Here is a 20,240-nt window from a genome sequence, read left to right on the forward strand (position 1 = left end):
CGGGGGAAGAGATGGATCTGGGAGGTGGAGGGTTCAGAGAATGGGGCAGGAGGGCACATTGGGGGAGACAGGTATATGGAGGAGGAGATGGAAACAGGGCTGGAGAGAAGGGGGAGGAGGGCATCGCATGGAGGAGAATAAGGGGAGCACGTTTGGGTAAAAAATCAGCCTGTACTAATGATGGAGTGAAATGTTTGCCAGTATGTATATACAACTATGTTTTGTGGCCCATCCTTTAGTATATTGGTCTACCAAATTGGACGTTAAATGGCCAGATCTATTCAGGATCTGTCCAATCAGACTACAAAAGTGTGGACACAGATCTGGTTGTTCGATGTTTATCCCGGCCACTAATAGGCCAATCAGTGCTGAGCTACATCATCACTATACAATTTAACAGCGCACATTGGTGCCCAAATTGAACAACAACAACCATCAGTTCGTTGCTAAGTACGTCCGTATCACGGTGAAGCCCGTTAGGGCGGCCACAGGATAACATATATACACACAGGCTAATAGCCATTCTCAGTGTTTGTCATGCAAGCTGGCGCTCACACAACCAACACTGTGAAATACCAGCCGCCCTCCAATCTGCCCAAACCACACCCCTATCTACTCAAACCACGCCCAGATTCATGGAAAGCCACACCCCTGTTAGGATCTACAAAATAGGGTAGTACCACCAAAACAGGGACTGTTTTGAAGCTATGCCATTAGCTGTAGGATGCCCGTCTTTATTTTCATGACTCCAGACACCTTCCGAATAGCTACATCTCTTCTCACAGTAAACAGTAAGAAACGGTAAGAGAGAGCACAGTCGTGCCATATTATAGGAAAATATTTTTCCTTTAATGACTTTAACTTGACATTTTCCTTCAATCCTGGGTGTGGTGTGAGTCACATGAGGCAGGATAATCTGGAAACCAGGCGCCCCAAGTGACACACTGGAAAAGCTAATACCGCTCAACTGTAGTCATGTGATTGTGAATAGTGTCATGTGACTTGGATAGGGTCACTCTGGAGTCATGTGACTTTGTGATATATTCTACACACAGTTTACACACTGCCTGCTGTCTGACCACGTCTGTGATACTGAACATACAATAATTAACTAAATAACCTGTCACCTCCCAGCACATACAGATTTGTCCACAAGTGCATCCCTTTGCCCTCTATGCACATACATGTGAGAGCACCTACTATCTGATTCAGGGTGGATGCTCTGTGCAAACACTCTGCATGTCATTTTGACGGACTTGATTTGGGAATGAGCAACTTCTTAGCATTAGATCTCAGGTGGAGTCAGATTTCCTATTGTTTCACAGATCCAAATATCTCTATTTGCTTCCTCTCTGTTCTCCTGCAATGAGCACTTACAATTGTTTTGGCCCAGTTATCAGGTCAGTGGGGGATGGGGATTTTACAACGATCTCTTTCCTCTACGGCCTGGGATCCATGCCAGAGATAGATTTGTACATGCAGTATACATACAGACAGTATACAGTTTCTATTCACCCTTGTGTTAGAGTTCATGTCTGGAATATAACAGAGAGGTCTGTCTGCGGTCTAAAAAGTTGGGGGGGGGGGGTATATGCATTGTTAGAATTATACAACAGATTTAATTGCTGAGTGATCAAACATTTACATATCTGCTGACAGTGCTGATCAAACAACGGACACAAGATTGCAGGATGCTGAATTCATGGTATTAATTAACTCATTAGTAAAAGTGGCAGCAAACCATGTGCGAGTCAATAAGCTAAAGCGATCTGAAGGCGGTCACCCCAGAAGCAGCGTTTATACAACACGGCATAGGAAATAACTATGCTAAGCCTCTGGAAAATAATTAAGTATATTTCTGGATGTGATACGCGTAAGTCTATCTGTGTATATTAATGACCTGATGCGATGATATAATGACTGATTCTCACTTCCTCATCGGAAACACCAGAGACATGAATGTGACCTAAGAGTGATGACTGAGGAGGTTTCCTACGTCTGCCACCTATTCACACCCCTCCTCTCAGTAATGTCTGAGCGTTCCAAGGGTCATATATATATATATATATATATATATATATATATATATATATATATATATGTGTGGCAGTCCTGTTTATTTATAGCCTGATGATAATTTTTGATCAGCGTGCATTAAATATATATGTGATAAACCCAAAAATGCTCAGCACAGGGGTGAGAAACGACTCTGCGTCAAAGGGGTTAATATACAGGACAAGCAATGTGATTTATTTCATTTATTGAAAACTGAAGCAACCACACCACGCATTTCATTAAGGAGCTAGGCAATAATGTCCCTTACTAAAGGGGCTTAATTAACAACTAAGCCTTCATTGTGGCAACAAGGCTGATTTTTTATATTGCGGCAATAAAAGATCTCTTATCCCTCAACTTAATCTCAGGAGCGATAACAAATGAGGTAGTGCGTAGTGCGCGCTAACACATTTTTATATTCAAATGTCAAAATGTAGCCTTTTCTCTGATCACTGTCAATTGCATAATGATCTATTAATGATCGTATAGGAAACTATGTTTGGCCGCTCTCAAATATTTAATGCAAATCACTCACTTTCCCTTTTCAAGTATTTAAATGTATCCAAGTGACCAGAAATTATCCTTCTAGGGATCTTGTGGATGGCTGTGCTTACCTTATCCAGGATGAATTTGTTGAGATAAGGCATGTACCCTTGGTTAGATACCGGACCTTCATCGTCATCTCTGAAATGCTCCTCCAAGGCCACCGGGTCGTGTGGGACGTTGAGCAACGTGCAGAGATTGTGGGAGAGGACCTGGGAGAGACAGAAAGGGGGAGTTTATTGGAGACTTTAAACTGTCTCATTGACCTGTAGAAATCACCAACACAAATGGAAAAACAGTAATTACACACAAGGACAAGGAGAAACCACCACCCTTCTGGTACTGTGATGGACAGATGCAGGAGAATGTCAGTAGTACAGTCAGGGCAGACGCTACCACTAGGCGGGCACTTGGGGTGCCAAGGTCTAGGGGGGTGCCTAAAGCACTGAATTAGTGACAGTTATCTATGAACACAGCCCAGCGTCACACTTCCAGCCTGAGGAGCAGAAGACGCTGCCTCAAAGTCAACGCAAGGTAAGAAGCGGAGAAGTTGGGCAGCAACTGAGGCGGAGAGGGCGCTCGTCCGAGGAGAACGGGCGACCAGGGTGCTTCCTTCAGCCCTAGGTATAATAAATTATACATTTTAATGGCTCTCTCATTCCATAGATGTTGACAGCGTTTGGGGCACACAGGTCCATTCATCAACTAAAGTTTCCCAAAGAAGGGGCTTTTGTGTCTGGAAAGATAATACCTACAATGGAGTGTCAGTAATGTATCCCCCTCTTCTCCACCAATCAGTTCCCACCATCCTGCAGCCTGCTACATAGCTACAGAACATTCCGACCAATGTGTTACCTACAACGATTTTACTAACGACTAAAAAGAAAAAGTCCCGTTCAGCATGTGTACACGCTATACGTGTTTTAAAAGATTTACCCTCAGATCTGTTGGCTGAAAAGATGGTGACTCTGTAAACCCTATGGAGATTCTGATCGTGAGTGTGTACACACTGCAGGATTGGAAGGATGTCGTTCCAGCAATGAACGAGATTTATAGTTCTGCCGAACAATCACATCAAATGATACGATGAGGTTTGGAACGACTATCGCTCATCGTCTAAGTGTACACACTAATGTGATAGCCGGCTGCACGGTTGTTTAACTGGTGATTGTCCGATTGGATGAAAACACTGTAGTGTGTACACCGCTCTATTCAATTATATTATGTGAGGCTCATTCAAGGCTTTTAAGTTACTAGCAAATTAATGCTTACAAGATATGCTCATCCCTGCATTTAGGTTATATATTTGGAAAGTTTCAAGCTTGACACCATCACTTTAAGTAGACAACAATAAATTTATTAAGGAAGTCAAATATTAACTTAAAACTGAACTATGGGCCAGGAAGTCGAAATACAACGACAAAATCCAACTTCCGCTCTGTGAATGAATGATGACTCTAAGGACAAGTGGCAGCCAAACTGTCTAAATACCAGAATACGCCCCTGTAGACAGTCACATGAGCTACTTTTGGTTCAGTCGTGATTTCCACTCAATTTGTAGCTGACTGTGAAGATTCCCAACTTTCAGGCTTCCAATGTAACACATTTTTGGTCATCCCTGGACAAATTGCTCCAAAATGTAACTTCTTTTCGCTGCGATACGTGACGATGGGAAATGATACTTAATGACCAACTTTTGTGGTTTATGATAAATAGGCCCCTCAGACATTTAACCTCCTAGTATCAAATATCAGCTCTATATCCAGTGTGGACACAGAAGTGATGAGAGAAATTGCACAGATATGATTGACAGCAATCAGGCCATTGATGAGTGAACGCACGTACAGACCGCAGTCACCCGCACAATATCTGTGACGCTTTTACTCCATAAAGATCTGAGTGTTTCATTCTAGAAACAGATCAGTAAACAGGTGATTGTAAGTAACTGGTTATATTGGGATTCAGTTTATTTATAATTATAAGCAAACAAACCTATGACACAGAACATTCTGCAGTTATTGGCTGTTAAAGGGGTTCTACAATTTAATTAGACACTTTCCCTCCTCTTACCCTTTACGGAGCTCCAGGAATGTGGTCATTCTGGGTTTTGAAGCCTGTCGGGTCACATTCCTGAGCCCTGTCCTCCACCGACGTTTCTAATACAGAACTATGACTGTAATTATCTGTTCTATTCTGTGAGATATTTTATCTATATTTAGGTTTAATAACAGAAGATATTACGCTATGAGTTTCTCATTCACTTTAGAAGTTGTCTCTGGCATCCATGGACAATGCACTTTATTTCATCATTTAAAGGCTCCGTTCACCCAGTTAACAGCGAGCGTGTATTGTCATTTAATGGTACCACACGTTTCGCCAATTTACAGTGAGCACTATACAGAGAGGGAGATTAGATGATGCTTTTTATGGGCACTAACCCACCTCTCAGAGGGTGAGAACAACACGACAGGCTTGCTGGGACCACTAGTACCACATACTAAAATGCCTTTCTATACATTTAACACTTTATTACTCCGACGCTGCTGCGGTGCTGGGAGGAACAGCAGTGTTTTCAGCAGGGGGCTGTTATTTTCCTATGGGGGGGAAGCATTTTTTGCAGGCACAATTCCCCAAGGAAATTCATTAAATAATTTAAAAATGTGTAGAATATAATAAAAATATTGAAATATATATTACTAAATCTGCGGGTGACAAATGATTGAACATTTATTAAAAATTTATATCAACCTGCATAAAAACATAAATAAGAAAAAACAAGAACACTCATGACCTCAATCCGCTTATAAACACCATGGGGCATATCCAAATATCCTGCATGATCCTCCAAACATTGCGGCTGCGCATGTTTTCTGGTACTACATTATCTCAACATCGCAGATTTCTCTTCACACCCCTATGGGGGGGGGGGAGAAATAACTGTGACGTTACATCACTGCGGAGTGCCTTTGCAACTGTTCTGAAGGCACTTATTATTATTACCATTTATTTATATAGCGCCACTAATTCTGCAGCGCTGTACAGAGAACTCACTCACATCAGTCCCTGCCCCATTGGAGCTTACAGTCTAAATTCCCTAACACACACACACACACACAGATTAGGGTCAATTTTGATAGCAGACAATTAACCTACCAGTATGTTTTTGGAGTGTTGGATGAAACCGGAGCACCAGGAGGAAACCCACGCAAACATGGGGAGAACATACAAACTCCTCACAAATACGGCCATGGTCAGGAACTGAACTCATGGCCCCAGTGTTGTGAGGCAGAAGTGCTAACCACTAAGCCACCGTGCTGCCCAGCAGGTAATTGAACATGCCCCTTATAATCAGTGGGACGTACTTGCTACATATCACAGTTCTGCTAGAAGTATCTTGTGGGTATATTCCCTACAGCTGGTAGCGGCTTAGCGGAGGGATCCCGCGCTCTTCACCCCTCCACAAAAGTACTAACTAACCCAGGATATGAGCGAAGCTGCTTAGATCACATTTGGGAGGGGACATTTAGGAAAAGTCCCAATTGTAAAGCGCTATGGAATTTGCTGGCGCTATATAACTGGTGTATTTACAGCTGCGTCCATCTCTTAATAGATCACACTTACTATAACGCGCCCTTACTGTGCTTACACTCGCCATCCCCCCGTCACACCTCTGGGGGGACAAGGAGTCACAATTATTAGATGTGGCAGAATCTGCAGATGGATCTCAGCAACCACATTGTTTTGCACATGCCTATTACGGAAATGCATATCTTGCGCTAAAAAAATCTTTGTAAGTCCAAATCTGCATCTGGCCCTATAAATATAATTTCTTTGATTCTTTGGTCCGTCATCCACAACACTATCACATATAGTATGTCACAGTCTATCAGCGCAGCAGGAGAGCTGAGTGGAAACTCAAGTATATGTAACAGTATATTATAGAGGAACTTAGCACCATCACCTATAGCATAATAGAGTATATTACGTGGATCTTCAAACCTGACCAATCCATCACCGTTCAGGGCTGGGAGCAGCGAGAGCCTACACCGGAGAGGAAAGTGTTGAATTAAAACATTATAGAGATTTGGATTTGAAAGGGAGGAAACTTTCCCTTGTACACAAAAGATTCAGTGACACTGTTTACAGAACTAATTGTGTAACGAGGTCTCTTTGTGTTCTCTGCAGAATATGCCAAACATGGGGGAGAATCTGTGATCCTCCCCTTCTCACTCGGCCTGGGTGACTATTGCGCAATGATTTGGAGATGTGCTGATGTAAGTCTGGAGGTTTATTTCTCACCCCCCTTTCTGACCGTCCACAGAAAGCCCCTTATCTGCGGCCCTGGAGTGCGGCGGATGATTCATTGTAAAATATAGTATAAAATATACCAACAAAGACATATTAGTCATGGACAATGGATGCTTTCTGCAGTCTTAGTGCACTGTGTCTAATGTTCAGGTTGTTCCCTAAATCCTGTGTTCCCTGCACCTGGTATATAAGGACATCCGCTAACATCAGTTCCTGAGAGCCCGTACCCTCTAGCGTTTCTTTATAACATACCTCCCAGTTAAACATCCTAAATCGTCACATGGCCATGCCTCCTCCCAAAGGTGGGGCGGCTGCGTTACATTAGGACCATGTCCAGGTCACAATAGTCGTACTAGGCTGCAGCAGTGCCGTAACTAGACATTTTGGTGCCCTGGGCGAGACAGGGCACCGGCGCCGCCCCATCTAAGTGGGAGTGGCATTTGACAAGTGGGTGTGGCCAGCCTAATGTGGGTGTGTCTAGCACTTTACTGAAAGATTTTGTGTATATATATATATATATATACACACATATATATATATATATATATATACACACACACATATATATATATATATATATATATATATATACACACACACACACACACACAGTGGTGGGATTCCAGTAAATTAACAACCGACTCTCTGCCCTAATGACTATTTAAAGCATGCAAAAAATAACTCTGACTGATCTATAAATGCCCAGCACACTGTGTATATCTCAGATGACACGTTTGAACATTTATATATAACTGCTGCTTATACAAAGCATTTCAAGGCATTGTTATAGAAACAAAGGGGAGACAGGGGGGGGGCGATAGAGAAACCAAATTAGGGTACAAGCAGCAGTAAGACAGACTGGCACTGGCAAACATGGAGGAAAGGAAAGGGGGGGATCATACCTTGCACATCAGTGACCCATTCATTCTGAAGGAGCCTCTGAGCGCTTCCACTTCTACTGCACAGCGCGTCCCAGCACACCTCAGATGAAGCCACTCAATAATAGTGCCGGCAGGAAGTAGGTTCAGAAGCTCTCCTGTGATACATGTGGTCAGAAGCGGGGACGGGGCATTCACATGTAAACAACAGAAGACTGTGCCTGTAAAAAGTACATAGCCATGCTGTGCCTAACTAAGGCAGCGCACAGCTGAAGAGTGCAGTCTATATCCCAGCCTCCCCCCACACTGACGGCAGCCTCCTCCACCCCACCAGTGAAGAGGGCGGAGTGATTGATCAATCATCGCCCCCCCCCCTGCAAGCCAGTCCAACGCTGGCAGCGAAGCCTTTCACTCACGATGTGCCTTTGACTTCTGCAGTGGAACGCATGTGCGTTCCACAGACAGGAAGTTCGGTATTTGTAACTTCCTGTCTGTGGAACGCACATGCGTTCCACTTCGGAAGTCAAAGGCTTTTCTTAACACTGGCAGCAGAGCTAGGTAGCGGGCGGCTGCTGCGCCCTCTTTGGGCTCGCGCCCGGGGCGACGGCACCGCCCGCACCACCCTAGTTACGGCTCTGGGCTGCAGTCGCGGAGGGCAATGAACACCCCATGACCCCAATGAGTTCAGGTTCCGTAAATACATGTAAAGCCAAAAACCGGGGGGTAAATGTATCAAGCTGAGAGTTTTCTAGCGGGTTCGAAAAACCAATCAGATTCTAGCTATCATTTATTTAGTACATTCTACAAAATGACAGCTAGAATCTGATTGGTTGCTATAGGCATCATCTCCACTTTTTAAACCCACCGGAAAACTCTCAGCTTGATACATTTACCCCCTGATGGTGATTGGAACCTACTTCATTCCCAAACCCATTACATGATTGTACTAGTGGTAAATGACGCTGGTATAAACATGTATTTTGACGCCAATAGCACTGAGCGGCCTCTAATCACCCATAACTGGGAGTAACCTGGAAGATATTGCCTTTAACCACCGTGATTCTGTTACATGAAATGTGAGCTCAGAGGGGGCGGGTTGGCAACAAAACAATAAGAAAATAAGAATGGACACAAAATCTAGAATTACCCTATGGCCGAAAAGCACTTGCCAAAAAGTTGAAATAAATAGTTATTGTAAGTGTGAATAGTGCACAAGAGACCCATTAAATCCAACTAACAAGAGAAAGGCGAACTTTGAAAGGGAACTCCGATCCGCTCACACAAGTAATACACAATACAAACTACCCAAAATGCAATGAATGGTTCATTGATACTAATGACCCTGGTTCGTAATAGAGTTAGTTCATTTTTTATACAGCTGATCCTACATTTGTGGAGGGCAGTTTATACAGAGCAATAGTGACATTATTAACAACACTAAATTATTTCACCATAAACGGGAAGAATATTTTGGGAGAGGTTCTGTTACTCTTAATGACAGACACAGACTCTGATGGCGTGGAAGTACAAGTCCCAGGATGCCCTGCTAGTATGCTGTGAATGTAGCTGCCCATCATTTGGAGAAATGCAGGTCCCTACCTCTACTACACAATATCTAATTTAACCCTTAAGTCTAAATAATATCCCGTCAAAGGACTTACACTGCTTGTGTCAGCCGCCTCTAATCACCAGCAACAGTTCCGGGTTTTAAAGGACCAGGAAATAAACCGAATTATCCCAGACTCCATCGCTGGACCGCCGTGGTTTGGAGATGGAGAATCGTGCAGGGGAACGATTGCCCCATCTCTCGAAAGACATTTACAGACGTCATACTACACAGGGGCGGATCTAGAAAAGTATACTACCCGGGGCGATTTAGGGGGGGCGATTTAGGCCCCACCCCCTTTTTGACTTCAAGGCTGCCGGCGGCTGCACAATATGTGATCAGAGCAGCCGGGCAGCACACTGTCACTGCCGAGCAGACCTGCACATATTGTGCATCCGCCGGCAGCAAGCCCCTGCTAGGGGGGGGGGGCGATCGCCCCGATCGCCCCCCCCTGGATCCGCCACTGATACTACATCATACTTGCCAACTCTCCCTGAATGTCAGGGAGACTCCCTGAAATAGGGGTGATCTCCCTCACTCCCTGAAGAGTCTGGCATTCTCCCTGATGCTGAGCCAGTACAAGACGTGGTTGGCTTCGCCATCTGTGGCATGATGACACAGTTCAGAAATTGTGTCCTATGTCCATGTATTGATGCCTATGGAGGTGGCCATTTTCATGGAGACCAAGATTTAATCAAAGACTGACAGGTAAGACAACATGACTTCAGTAATGGAGACAGAAATGTAAAAGACACTTTACTCTCTAGAGATTCATTAGCTGCTTTTCTTTAACACATAGTTGCCTACTCTCCCAGAATGTCCAGGAGACTCCCGCATATCTGGGAGACCTGGCAGAGCAACACCAGACCCCACAAAAAATAAGTGGACGGGGCTTAATGGGGCAAATATTGTGTCATCTTAGCCCCCTGCTGTAATTGGCCCAAATTGTGACAATCGTCTATGGGGCGGGGCCAAAATGATGCAATTTGCCAAGCCCCGCCCCCGCACACCCACCTCCCCCGGGATCTCCCTGAAGCCAACGAGGAAAAGTTGACAAGTATGTACTACATTACAGGGTTGTAGTGGTGGTTTAAAAGTGTAAATAAATGTAACATTGTCGGTACACCATGCTCAGGAGCAGGCTGGGCTGGGGGACAGGGCAGACATCTGCCCTCCGGGCCCGTCCCATAGTTGTCTACCTTGGGCTGGGCCACCAGCATTTTTTTCCCTTTAAAATGTTTCTAATAGGCTGCTGAGTAGAGTCTTGCCCCCCAGGCTAAAATTTGCCAGTCCTCCCCTGACCCTGCTTATTCCTCATCATTATAATCACGGCATGTGCGCTGTTATTTGGGAAGGTTTAATTACATAACATAGGCGGCATCATCATTATAGTTTTACTTTACAATTGACCTCCTAATCTGAAATGAATGTCACAGACCCCAACTTTGTCCTGCTCCTGTGAACACGAGTCTGTTTCATCAGAGGTGACCCAGAATTGTACCGGGCTATAGAATATACCGGTGCTATAAATCAACTAATAATAGTGGTCACGATATGAACTGGGCACATTTGGAGCCGTTTATGACCCCTTACTGTAAATTTGGGTGATAGTAGTGGATGGCGTCTGGCTGTGAGAAGGAAATGTGTCCCACCTCGTCTGCCCCAGCTCGAGAACAAAGAATAATAGAGGAGTAAATATACCCTAGAAGAATGGCCAGCCCCATGAGAATTAAAATGTCACCATTAGTCACCGTTTCCCCGACTGATCTGTATATAGAAACTTCCTGTTTAACATGCTGCCACTTGTTCCAGAAATTCAAACTTTTTTTTTTACTTGTTTGCTTTTTGAATCTGTCTCCAGGCTTCGATTTTGCTTAAAAAATCCCTGATATTGCAAATGTCATTTCATGCAAATGAGGGTGATGAGACAGATTAGACAGCCTTCTTGTTCCTTATAGATGTGGACTTGCTATGCACAGGGTCATTTATAGCCAAAGGTCAGGGACAGACAGGTTCATAAACTGTAAAACAGGGCCGAGGTCCGGTTACGGTCAAAGTATCTGATTTACTTATCTACCATACGCAGGCCCGGCGCTCCCATTAGGCAAGGTTAGGCACTTGCCTAGGGCGCCGGGCTCTGGAGGGCGCCACAGAATACTAAAAGACTTTAAAACTGTGCGGCGACCGCTGACCATACCTGTCACGGCCGCCGCACAGCATTCAGATGCACGGGGAGGGGGGAAGAGGCTGTTTTGTCACCACCGCCGCCTCTCTGCTCCGTCTCCTCCCCTCCACTTACTAGTGTCAGCGAGTGGAGGGGAGGAGACGGAGCAGAGAGGCGGCGGTGTTGAGACAAGGTAAGGAGAGGAGGGAGGAGGGCAGCAATTTTTGCGGGGGGGGCGGCGATTTTTGCGGGGGGGGGGGAGGCGCCGCTTTTTTAAAAATGCCTAGGGCGCCATGGACCCTAGAACCGGCCCTGACCATACAGCATGAGGTCATTAATGCACCGTATATAATGACTTTCTGGAGATCATCAGGAGGAAGGGAAAGTCTCCTTTTTCAAATAAAGTTAATGACCAATATGTCTGGCAGTTGTTAGGAGCCGCGACGGACGCGGGCACCGACAGAGCTCCCTGCTCTCTCCCCCAGCGTCCCGGTCGTCTCCATGACGACTGGGACATCACTTCCGGGTATTCGGCCCAGAAGTGACGTCCCAACAATCGGTAAAACAAACTTATTGTGCATTTTTCTAATAACGCACATAAATCGGATATACACACGTCCATATACAACAAGGAGCGGATTTGAGATATGTCTGTTGATGAATGCAGGTCTAGGTCCGCTCTGCTCCACCATGAATTAGACGTTTCTGTGTTGTCTGACGTGCGGTTCGGTTCTGGGCAGTTGCAGAGTAATTGTGCGCACAATACGTAACGTAATGAATCAGGCTCTGTGTGCAGATCTGTAGTAACGGTGAGAACTGATTATGGAGACTGTACACAGACATCGCTCACCCGGATCCAGCCAGTTGGTTAATCCGGCCCGGGTTGTCTCTCATGCAAGTAATACAAGGTGAGGAATCTTCCTGTCACACAGTGAAAACACAATCTGGCAGCAGCTTCAACTAACCACAAGTGTCATTCTGCAGCAGAAAACTTAATTGCAATAAATTCACTATGTCTTTTATTAACAAATTACAACAATAAATCCCAGCTTTGTTCCACATGTAATTACAAAATGACGTCCTGTCCTGCACACTCCGTCATCAGTGCGGCAGAAAATCGCCTATCGCCACAAACTAACAATAAAATGAATAAAACGTCCATGCAGTTTGGTGAGACGCCTCTTAGTACCGGCCAGGACTAAAGATCAGGATTGTGGTTTTAGACCTGGGGGTAAATGTATCAAGCTGAGAGTTTTCCGGCGGGTTTGAAAAGTGGAGATGTTGCCTATAGCAACCAATCAGATTCTAGCTGTCATTTTGTAGAATGTACTAAATAAATGATAGCTAGAATCTGATTGGTTTTTCAAACCCGCCGGAAAACTCTCAGCTTGATACATTTACCCCCTGATGGGCTTTGATGCACGGTTTGACCTTCGCATGGTTTGCACTGAAATTTTCACGTATTCACCGACCCTCAGGAGTCCGGGAATAATGTGAATTGTGGGTAATCAGAGTAAAATTAATCTGGTTCACCGATAGCTCACGTTGTAAATTACATATATTAATAATGTGTCAAAAGATTTTATCCAGTCCAACAATTGTGTTTTAGATATGGAATATACACCCGTAAAAGTTATTTTTGGGCAGATTTCTTATTTTGCCAAACCTTGAAAATAAAAATAATAGTGTGTTTTTTGTTTTTGTTTATATTAATAACAATGTTATATATTGTATTATTATTTATAAAGTTGTTATACTTTTGTTATACATTCCAATAATATTCTGTTATTTAAGCAGCTGAATCCTTGCTTGCAGTGTTTCTATTTGCTAATTATTGGGGTAAATAATGATTATTATCGCTTTTGGTTGCTCCTAATTATCTGAGCTATTTATTAAATTTTGGTATCCGTAGCAGCGCTGTCCGAAAACAGACAGCGCCAGCGAAGCAGTGTCCTGTGTCTGTTCATTCTCGCCCCTTGCTTAAAGCAGCAGCCAAAGTCTTGTTTAGCTGTAACTCCCCTTTTATTACACATTTATTTATTTTATAACATGTATTATTAAATTTATATTGCACATTTTCCCGTTAAGTAATCCACAACGGTCACATATAACTGCACGTGCAGCAGAACTGATTATTTAAGTTGCTCCAGAGCGCTGTGTAAAGTGTTGGTTCTGCACACGTGCAGGGGTTTGTAAGTAACGGCGGTGTCTTATATAACACGATAAGGTTTAACTAAGAGACGTTACATAGGATAGATCATTTGCACCAAGCATAGATATATACCCAAGTTTTTAAAGTCTTCTTGTGCCCCTAAAGGCGGTTACTAGGCCAAGTCTAGAGCCTGGGGGGAGGTTGTGGCTTTTATGCAGCTGGTTAGTGTGAGGTCAGGTGCCCAGAGATTATCATCAGGCTGCTTTTCCTTATCTGCTTCCTGTGAGTAACGCTGATGTGTTCTTGGATACATGATTTCATTAATGCTTCCTTTTCAGATGCATGTGGTGAGTGCAAGAATCTTTATTGTAGTTTATTGTATGGTATTGTATAGGATTACTTGTGCTGTGGATCCTTTCTATATGTTTAATATTTGTTATTTGCAGATAAAATGACATCATTCTCGATTTCCAGGGATAAATATTTAAAAGGTGGAAAGTAGGGACAGTGGGCAGCCATCATCATCATCATTTATTTATATAGCGCCACTAATTCCGCAGCGCTGTACAGAGAACTCACTCACATCAGTCCCTGCCACATAGGAGCTTACAGTCTAAATTCCCTAACATACACACAGACAGGGGTCAATTTGATAGCAGCCAATTAACCTACCAGTATGTTTTTGGAGTGTGGGAGGAAACCCATGGAAACACGAGGTGAACATACAAACTCCACACAGATAAGGCCATGGTCGGGAATTAAACTCATGACCCCAGTGCTGTGAGACAGAAGTGCTAACCACTGAGCCACCGTGCTGTCCAATGGAAGTCGAAGCGACACAGATCCAGGGTCTGGGGGGTTGGGCTGAATGACTAGCGTACAAACTGCCCCTAAGTGCCCCTTTACTTGTGACTTACTAATCAACGTGACCCCGTACACACATTAATGAGGCTTCTCAGGCGACCAGATTACCCATTCCGCCTAATCAACTTTCACTGATCTGATGGGATTTTAATCACACAAAATGATCGCTTTGGGAGCCAAAAAGCGTTGCAGGTTGTGGGCAGTTCTGCTCATGTGACCAGTGCTAGGGTGAGAAGTGGTACTGTGCAGGCAGCACAGGTACTAAGACCTCTATCCGGCAGACAGAGGAGGTTGCATTGTACATTTAACGGACCCTGGTCAGCTGCGTATAGAGTCATGTGCTGCTGCGTTATCAACAAATGCAGCCACGGTTTTATTTACAAAGAGAAATCGGTCATTGTCACCACGGAAAGCAGCAAAATCAGCCACTTCCTCACTAGAGAACCAAATTACTGCCCTTGTAATTAATGTAACATAAATACAACATTTGTGTTTTACACAGACATGAACTCGTAGCTCCTCCCCCCTCTGGGATATCCCGAAGGGAGGGAAAGTGCACAGTGGGGGCGAGTGTGGGGCAGTGATTCACGTCATTTTGGCCTCGCCCCCATGCCGCACATGCATCACAGTATTGCAGGATGGGGTAAACTGACGCAATTCACCACAGTTTCCGTGGCTTCCATTCCTTTAATCCGGCCCTGGCTGTCATGCCCCTTTGGTTGTCAGAACATTTCAACTAAAACAGGAAATAAATTCCTGTTTCATTGCATTGTTCACTGCTTGTGGCCATATTTCTGAGAATGTTGGTCCCATTAAAATCACTATTACAGGTTAACCTGGAACCAATCACCTATTTTTTTTCAATAAAATCACAAAACTGTTACTTAAACATGGTTTGTGCAGAGTCTAACATCCTGCCTCAATCCTCACTGAGACTGTCACGGTGCAGTGATTATCTGCTACAGATATTTACAATGAAATCCGCAGTAGAAGGTGGATGCAGTTGAAACTAATTTAAGGTCAGATAAATGCAGAGAATGGGGCAGGAAATGAATGGGTATGTTTATTTTTGAGCACATTTTAAAAATATTTCTTTATAAACACAAAATTATAAAAACATTTTTCCTCACAAAATATGAGCATCATTTTCAAAACGTTTCCCTGGAATAGTGACTTCGTTCAGAGTCATTGTTATGCGGCCTGAAGCTTTTATTGCAGATTTCGCCTATTTCTCTGCATCCGAGTTGGAAGCACAAAGAGAGCTGAATAGGATGATAACATCACCGTCCCAGTTCTGATTGTAGACTATAAAATAGAAAATATATCACCGGAATGTTGCACCTCCGCAGAACGCACCGTTCTGTCGCAAATTTGATTTGTGCCAAGTTCTACTGTGTGACATAATATCAACTGGGGGTGCTTATACGTGGCTTAGTTTGAACTGGGGCACTACTGTGTGGCATAATATAATCTGGGGGTACCTCTCGACACCCTCCCCCCCAGGCAGTGAGAGACTCAACCCTCCTGTGGTGAACTGTGGTGCAGATTACGGATCTCTACGTTTCCTTGGATGCATTAGACCTTCCGAATCAACTTCCATCTTTTTAAGGGACAGAGACTAAAAATTACCAAAATTGGGGGTGAGGGGTGCAGATTAAAATGAGCAGGTAAAACTGCTTTAAAAAAAAAAAGTTTTTAATGTTCAGTGTGCCTGTGCCCTTAGCTCACACTTGCCAAGATCCCAGATGGCAGATCCTGGTCCGAGGGGCTTGGCTGCGCAAATGACGATATCACCGCAGCTCAGCTCCGCGATTTGTTCCATAATATACTTTGGAACAATGCCAGGATGGCACACGTTGCTGCCTCAGTAAGCCCCGCCCCCACCTCCTTCACTAGTGGACGTGATGCGGGAGGGTGCGTCCATCTCCCGGGAGTCTGTGTAGGCAGCTATCCCATAGCCCAGTGTTGGCTAACCTGTGACACTCCAGGTGTTGTGAAACTACAAGCCCCAGCATGCTTTGCCAATATATAGCAGCTTATTGCTGGAAGGGTATGCTGGGACTTGTAGTTTCACAACTCCTGGAGTGTCACAGGTTAGCCAACACTGCCTTAGTCAGAAGAGCTTTCAGCCTCATAACTCGCTGATCTAATATTGCTATTACTCCAAGTTTTCTCAACCTAAAAATAAAAATGCAAATTGTTCGAGAGACAATTTGAATTTTGAGCATTTTTAAGGTGTGTAAGTCCTAGTCATATTCTAAATAACCAGCTGTTGTGGAACTACAAGTCCCAGCAATCTCTTCCGCTGGAGGGCCGCTAGCTGGCATTGTATGCTGAGAGTTGTGTGTTCTACCACAGCTGGAGAGCCTGACTGGTCATCCTGGGACTTGTAGTTCTACCGCACAAGGGAATTGCACGGTGCGTTAAGACCAAATCTGTTGTTTGCAGCATAATATCACTACGGCCGAATCGGGGCAAAGTGCTGGTAACACAACACTGCGACTCCTGAAATAGAATTTAACCTTTCTCTTCCTATGATACATAATATCTTTCCTCTTAAATGTAACAATTAAACCATCAGCGTTGCTCATGCATTATAAATACGCCTCCGCTGTCTGTGGTGTGTTCCGCGTACACTCGACTTTCAGCTCATAAAACCGCTCTATCAAACTTGCAACAAATAACTTTTAACCTTTCACAAGTGTCAGATTTATACTGAAAATAATTTTCTTTACTGAATTACTAAATAGGGTATAAAAAAAATACATTTTCTATAATAATCAATAAATGGCTGTTAATAAATTCATGAATGAAGTAACACACTCCAAGAAAGGTAAAAACACCAATTCTAAAACTACATGAAAGATGTAGCACAATGGTTAGCATCGCTGCTTCACAGCGCTGGGGTCGTGGGTTCCACTCGACCGTGGCTCTACCTGTGTGGAATCTGTAGGTTCTCCCCGTGTTTGTTTAGATTTCCTCCCACAGTCCAAAAACATACTGGTAGGGTAATTGGCTTCTCATGAAATTAACCCTAGCGCGTGTCCAGAGGCGGAAATGCTGCGTAATATGTTGTCGCTATATAAATAAATCTTAATAATAATATGCAATAAAAGGGTATTTTATAATGATTGAAATCAATCCTACAGCCTCCATTTTGGCTGACTGACCAAGGAATGGGTCGAGGCCGAACCTCAGTCTATCTCAGCAATCAGCAAAGCTCACCGTGTGAAACTCCTCAATCAATTTATTACTTTTATCATCTTAAGAGATTGGCTGACCGATTGGCCAAGCTGGGCCTCCTGTCACGTGGCTCCACCCCCTAAGCTCCCACGCTGAACCAATCTTTTCGAGAGGCGGCCTATCACTTCACTAGGAATCAGTGACATCATTAAACGGCTTCGCTGAAAGGAGCCCTTGAAACCATGAGAGTTTTCTGATATTGTGGTCACTGGGTGCTTTGTCCCATAACGATGGTGACATCTAATTATACAACTAATTAGCTAACTTGCAGCTACAACTCCTGACAGTAAACTAGGCTGAAAGACTATAGTGCAAAATCACCAAAGGAATATGTTATGTAATGGAGTCAAGCAGAGCACAGTCTAAGCTTCCTCTGCAGGTGAAGAGTTAATAGACGGATCTTCCTCCCTGTGTTGTGAAACCTTCATTACTGTGAGCAGTTCTCTTCCTCAAGGTCTTCACTTTGTGTCACTGTACAGAACCGGTCATACAATGTCCCCGTAGGGTCTGATGACACGAAATAACAGTGAGTCCGACAGAATAACAAGAAATCTGTAATGTCCTGAAGATGACATTTGATGTAGTTCACACGGGTTAATGTTCACACTAGGGCTGTATATATTGCATCGTATATCATGTGAATTGTCTATAAATAATTTTAGATTGATTAGCACCTGTAAAAGGAACCAGTTTCCAGTTTATTTAACCGTTAATAAACAATCAATTCTGCTGAAACTTTTGTCACTGACATTGATTTTTCAGCTGTTTGTTTTTTATCTTTTACTTCCTGGAGAGCAGATATTTAAAGCTGCACCGACCTGGTCAATACATTTTATTAACCAGATAATTCCCCAGCTGGACCCCGTAAAGTCCAAGTAAAAAAGTCTGTAGAAGGGGAATCACCAGGTGAATACAATGTATATACTAGGTGGTAACACAGCTTTAAATAAAACTGTCCTCTAACACATCCGGTGTTCTCCCCACTGGCTGGTAATACACTCACAGAAACCACAGTGTACTGTATTGAGCAAGAGCAAAGCTTTATATTTACTTGTAGTTCACTATCCTTGCTGGGGCTTGTAGTTCTACCACAGTTGGAGAGCCATTGGCGGCTTATCTAGAAACTAATTTTCATTAATGTTGTCCGAAATACATATGGACCTCTCGACCTATGTGTGCAATCATCCTCCGACCAGACTAAGACACCAATGATGCCAGAAGTGACCTCCCCCTCAAACCAAAAGCCAGATCTTGTCCAACTTGAACATCTTTATATACTTGGCCAAATTGCATGTTATTCCGGTTGTCCAGTGCTTGTGCCAAGTGGCAGAACTAGCCCATTGGTGCTTTCCAACATCATATCAGAAAGATCCAGCAAAACACCATTCAACGCAAATATATAACGTTTTAATGGACACACTTCAATCATCTCGGTTTAGAACTCAAACAGACTTGTTGGCAAAAAATCTCCATTCTTACAATAATGTTTCAGATCCCAGCACCTGTCCTACTGATTACATTACAGTCCTCTCTCTGGAGTCATTACCATCTGGCTATAAATCTGTCCCCAAAAAACTATCACAGATCTGCCCATTCCCAGTGTAAGGTGCACACAAGCCAAAATGATTCACTGACACACAGGCACCCGGCCGTGTGAAACTGGAGCCCCACAGGATTTATAAAAATGTGGATACAATTTATACATATGCTACAAATTGATAGATCTCAGGTAACCCCTAAGATGTATTCAGTGTAACATTCATCACTTCAGAGGATACAAATTATATGAATTAGAGTCCAGCAGTAGTCCCCAGGCATTGCTGCAGATGCAGAAGGATACTGGGAGTTGTAGTACAATGATAGGTGATAGGGACCCTGCAATCTGACTTACCTTCAGCTGAGACTTAGAAACTTTTCCAGACTTGTCGACATCCAGGGCAGTGAAGGCGTGCCAGATCGGCTTCAGTAAATCTTCTTTCAGGGCCATTGTCTTTCCCAGGGAGAGAAAATAAAGTGAGTTCCTGCTTCCACTTTGCAAAGTCTCCTTCTGTGCTAACATTTGAGTTCATCAAACTTGTCAGCTTGCTCCCTCCCAGTCATGTGACCTCTTTCTAACTCCAACCCAATCAGAGTCCAGTGACAAGGCTTCTCCAAGTGCAGATTTAGGACAATGAATCTATTTTGTATGGACAGAAAGTTATACAGATACCAGATCAGCCCAATCCAAACATATGAAATACACAAGTGGCTTCAAATGCAATCACTTGATATGGCTGCAGGTTTTACTGAATCCAGGCAGAATGAGTATTGCAGACCCTCCAACGTGTTCCCTTCCACCTGTTATTGCAGCAAAGGCTGCCACTAGTAACTCTTACATACAGGTGCACTTTGCAGCTCAGCAGGTGCATTAAAGCATACAGAGGGCTC

General features: G+C 43.8%; 1 protein-coding gene across 1 annotated transcript in view; it reads right to left on the reverse strand.

Annotated features, from left to right (window-relative positions):
- The window catches only part of SWAP70 (switching B cell complex subunit SWAP70), a 52,135-nt gene extending 32,261 nt beyond the window's left edge, over positions 1-19,874 (reverse strand). Inside the window, exons 1-2 of the mRNA XM_075188507.1 lie at positions 19,705-19,874; positions 2,670-2,810 (exon numbers count right to left, since the gene is read on the reverse strand). Of these exons, the coding sequence (XP_075044608.1) occupies positions 2,670-2,810; positions 19,705-19,872 (309 nt within the window). The 5' untranslated portion in view covers positions 19,873-19,874. The remainder of the gene's footprint in view (positions 1-2,669; positions 2,811-19,704) is intronic.
- Positions 19,875-20,240: the final 366 nt, after the last annotated feature.

This window comes from Mixophyes fleayi, chromosome 10 (genome assembly GCF_038048845.1).
Source record: "Mixophyes fleayi isolate aMixFle1 chromosome 10, aMixFle1.hap1, whole genome shotgun sequence".
Classification (NCBI taxonomy): domain Eukaryota; kingdom Metazoa; phylum Chordata; class Amphibia; order Anura; family Limnodynastidae; genus Mixophyes; species Mixophyes fleayi.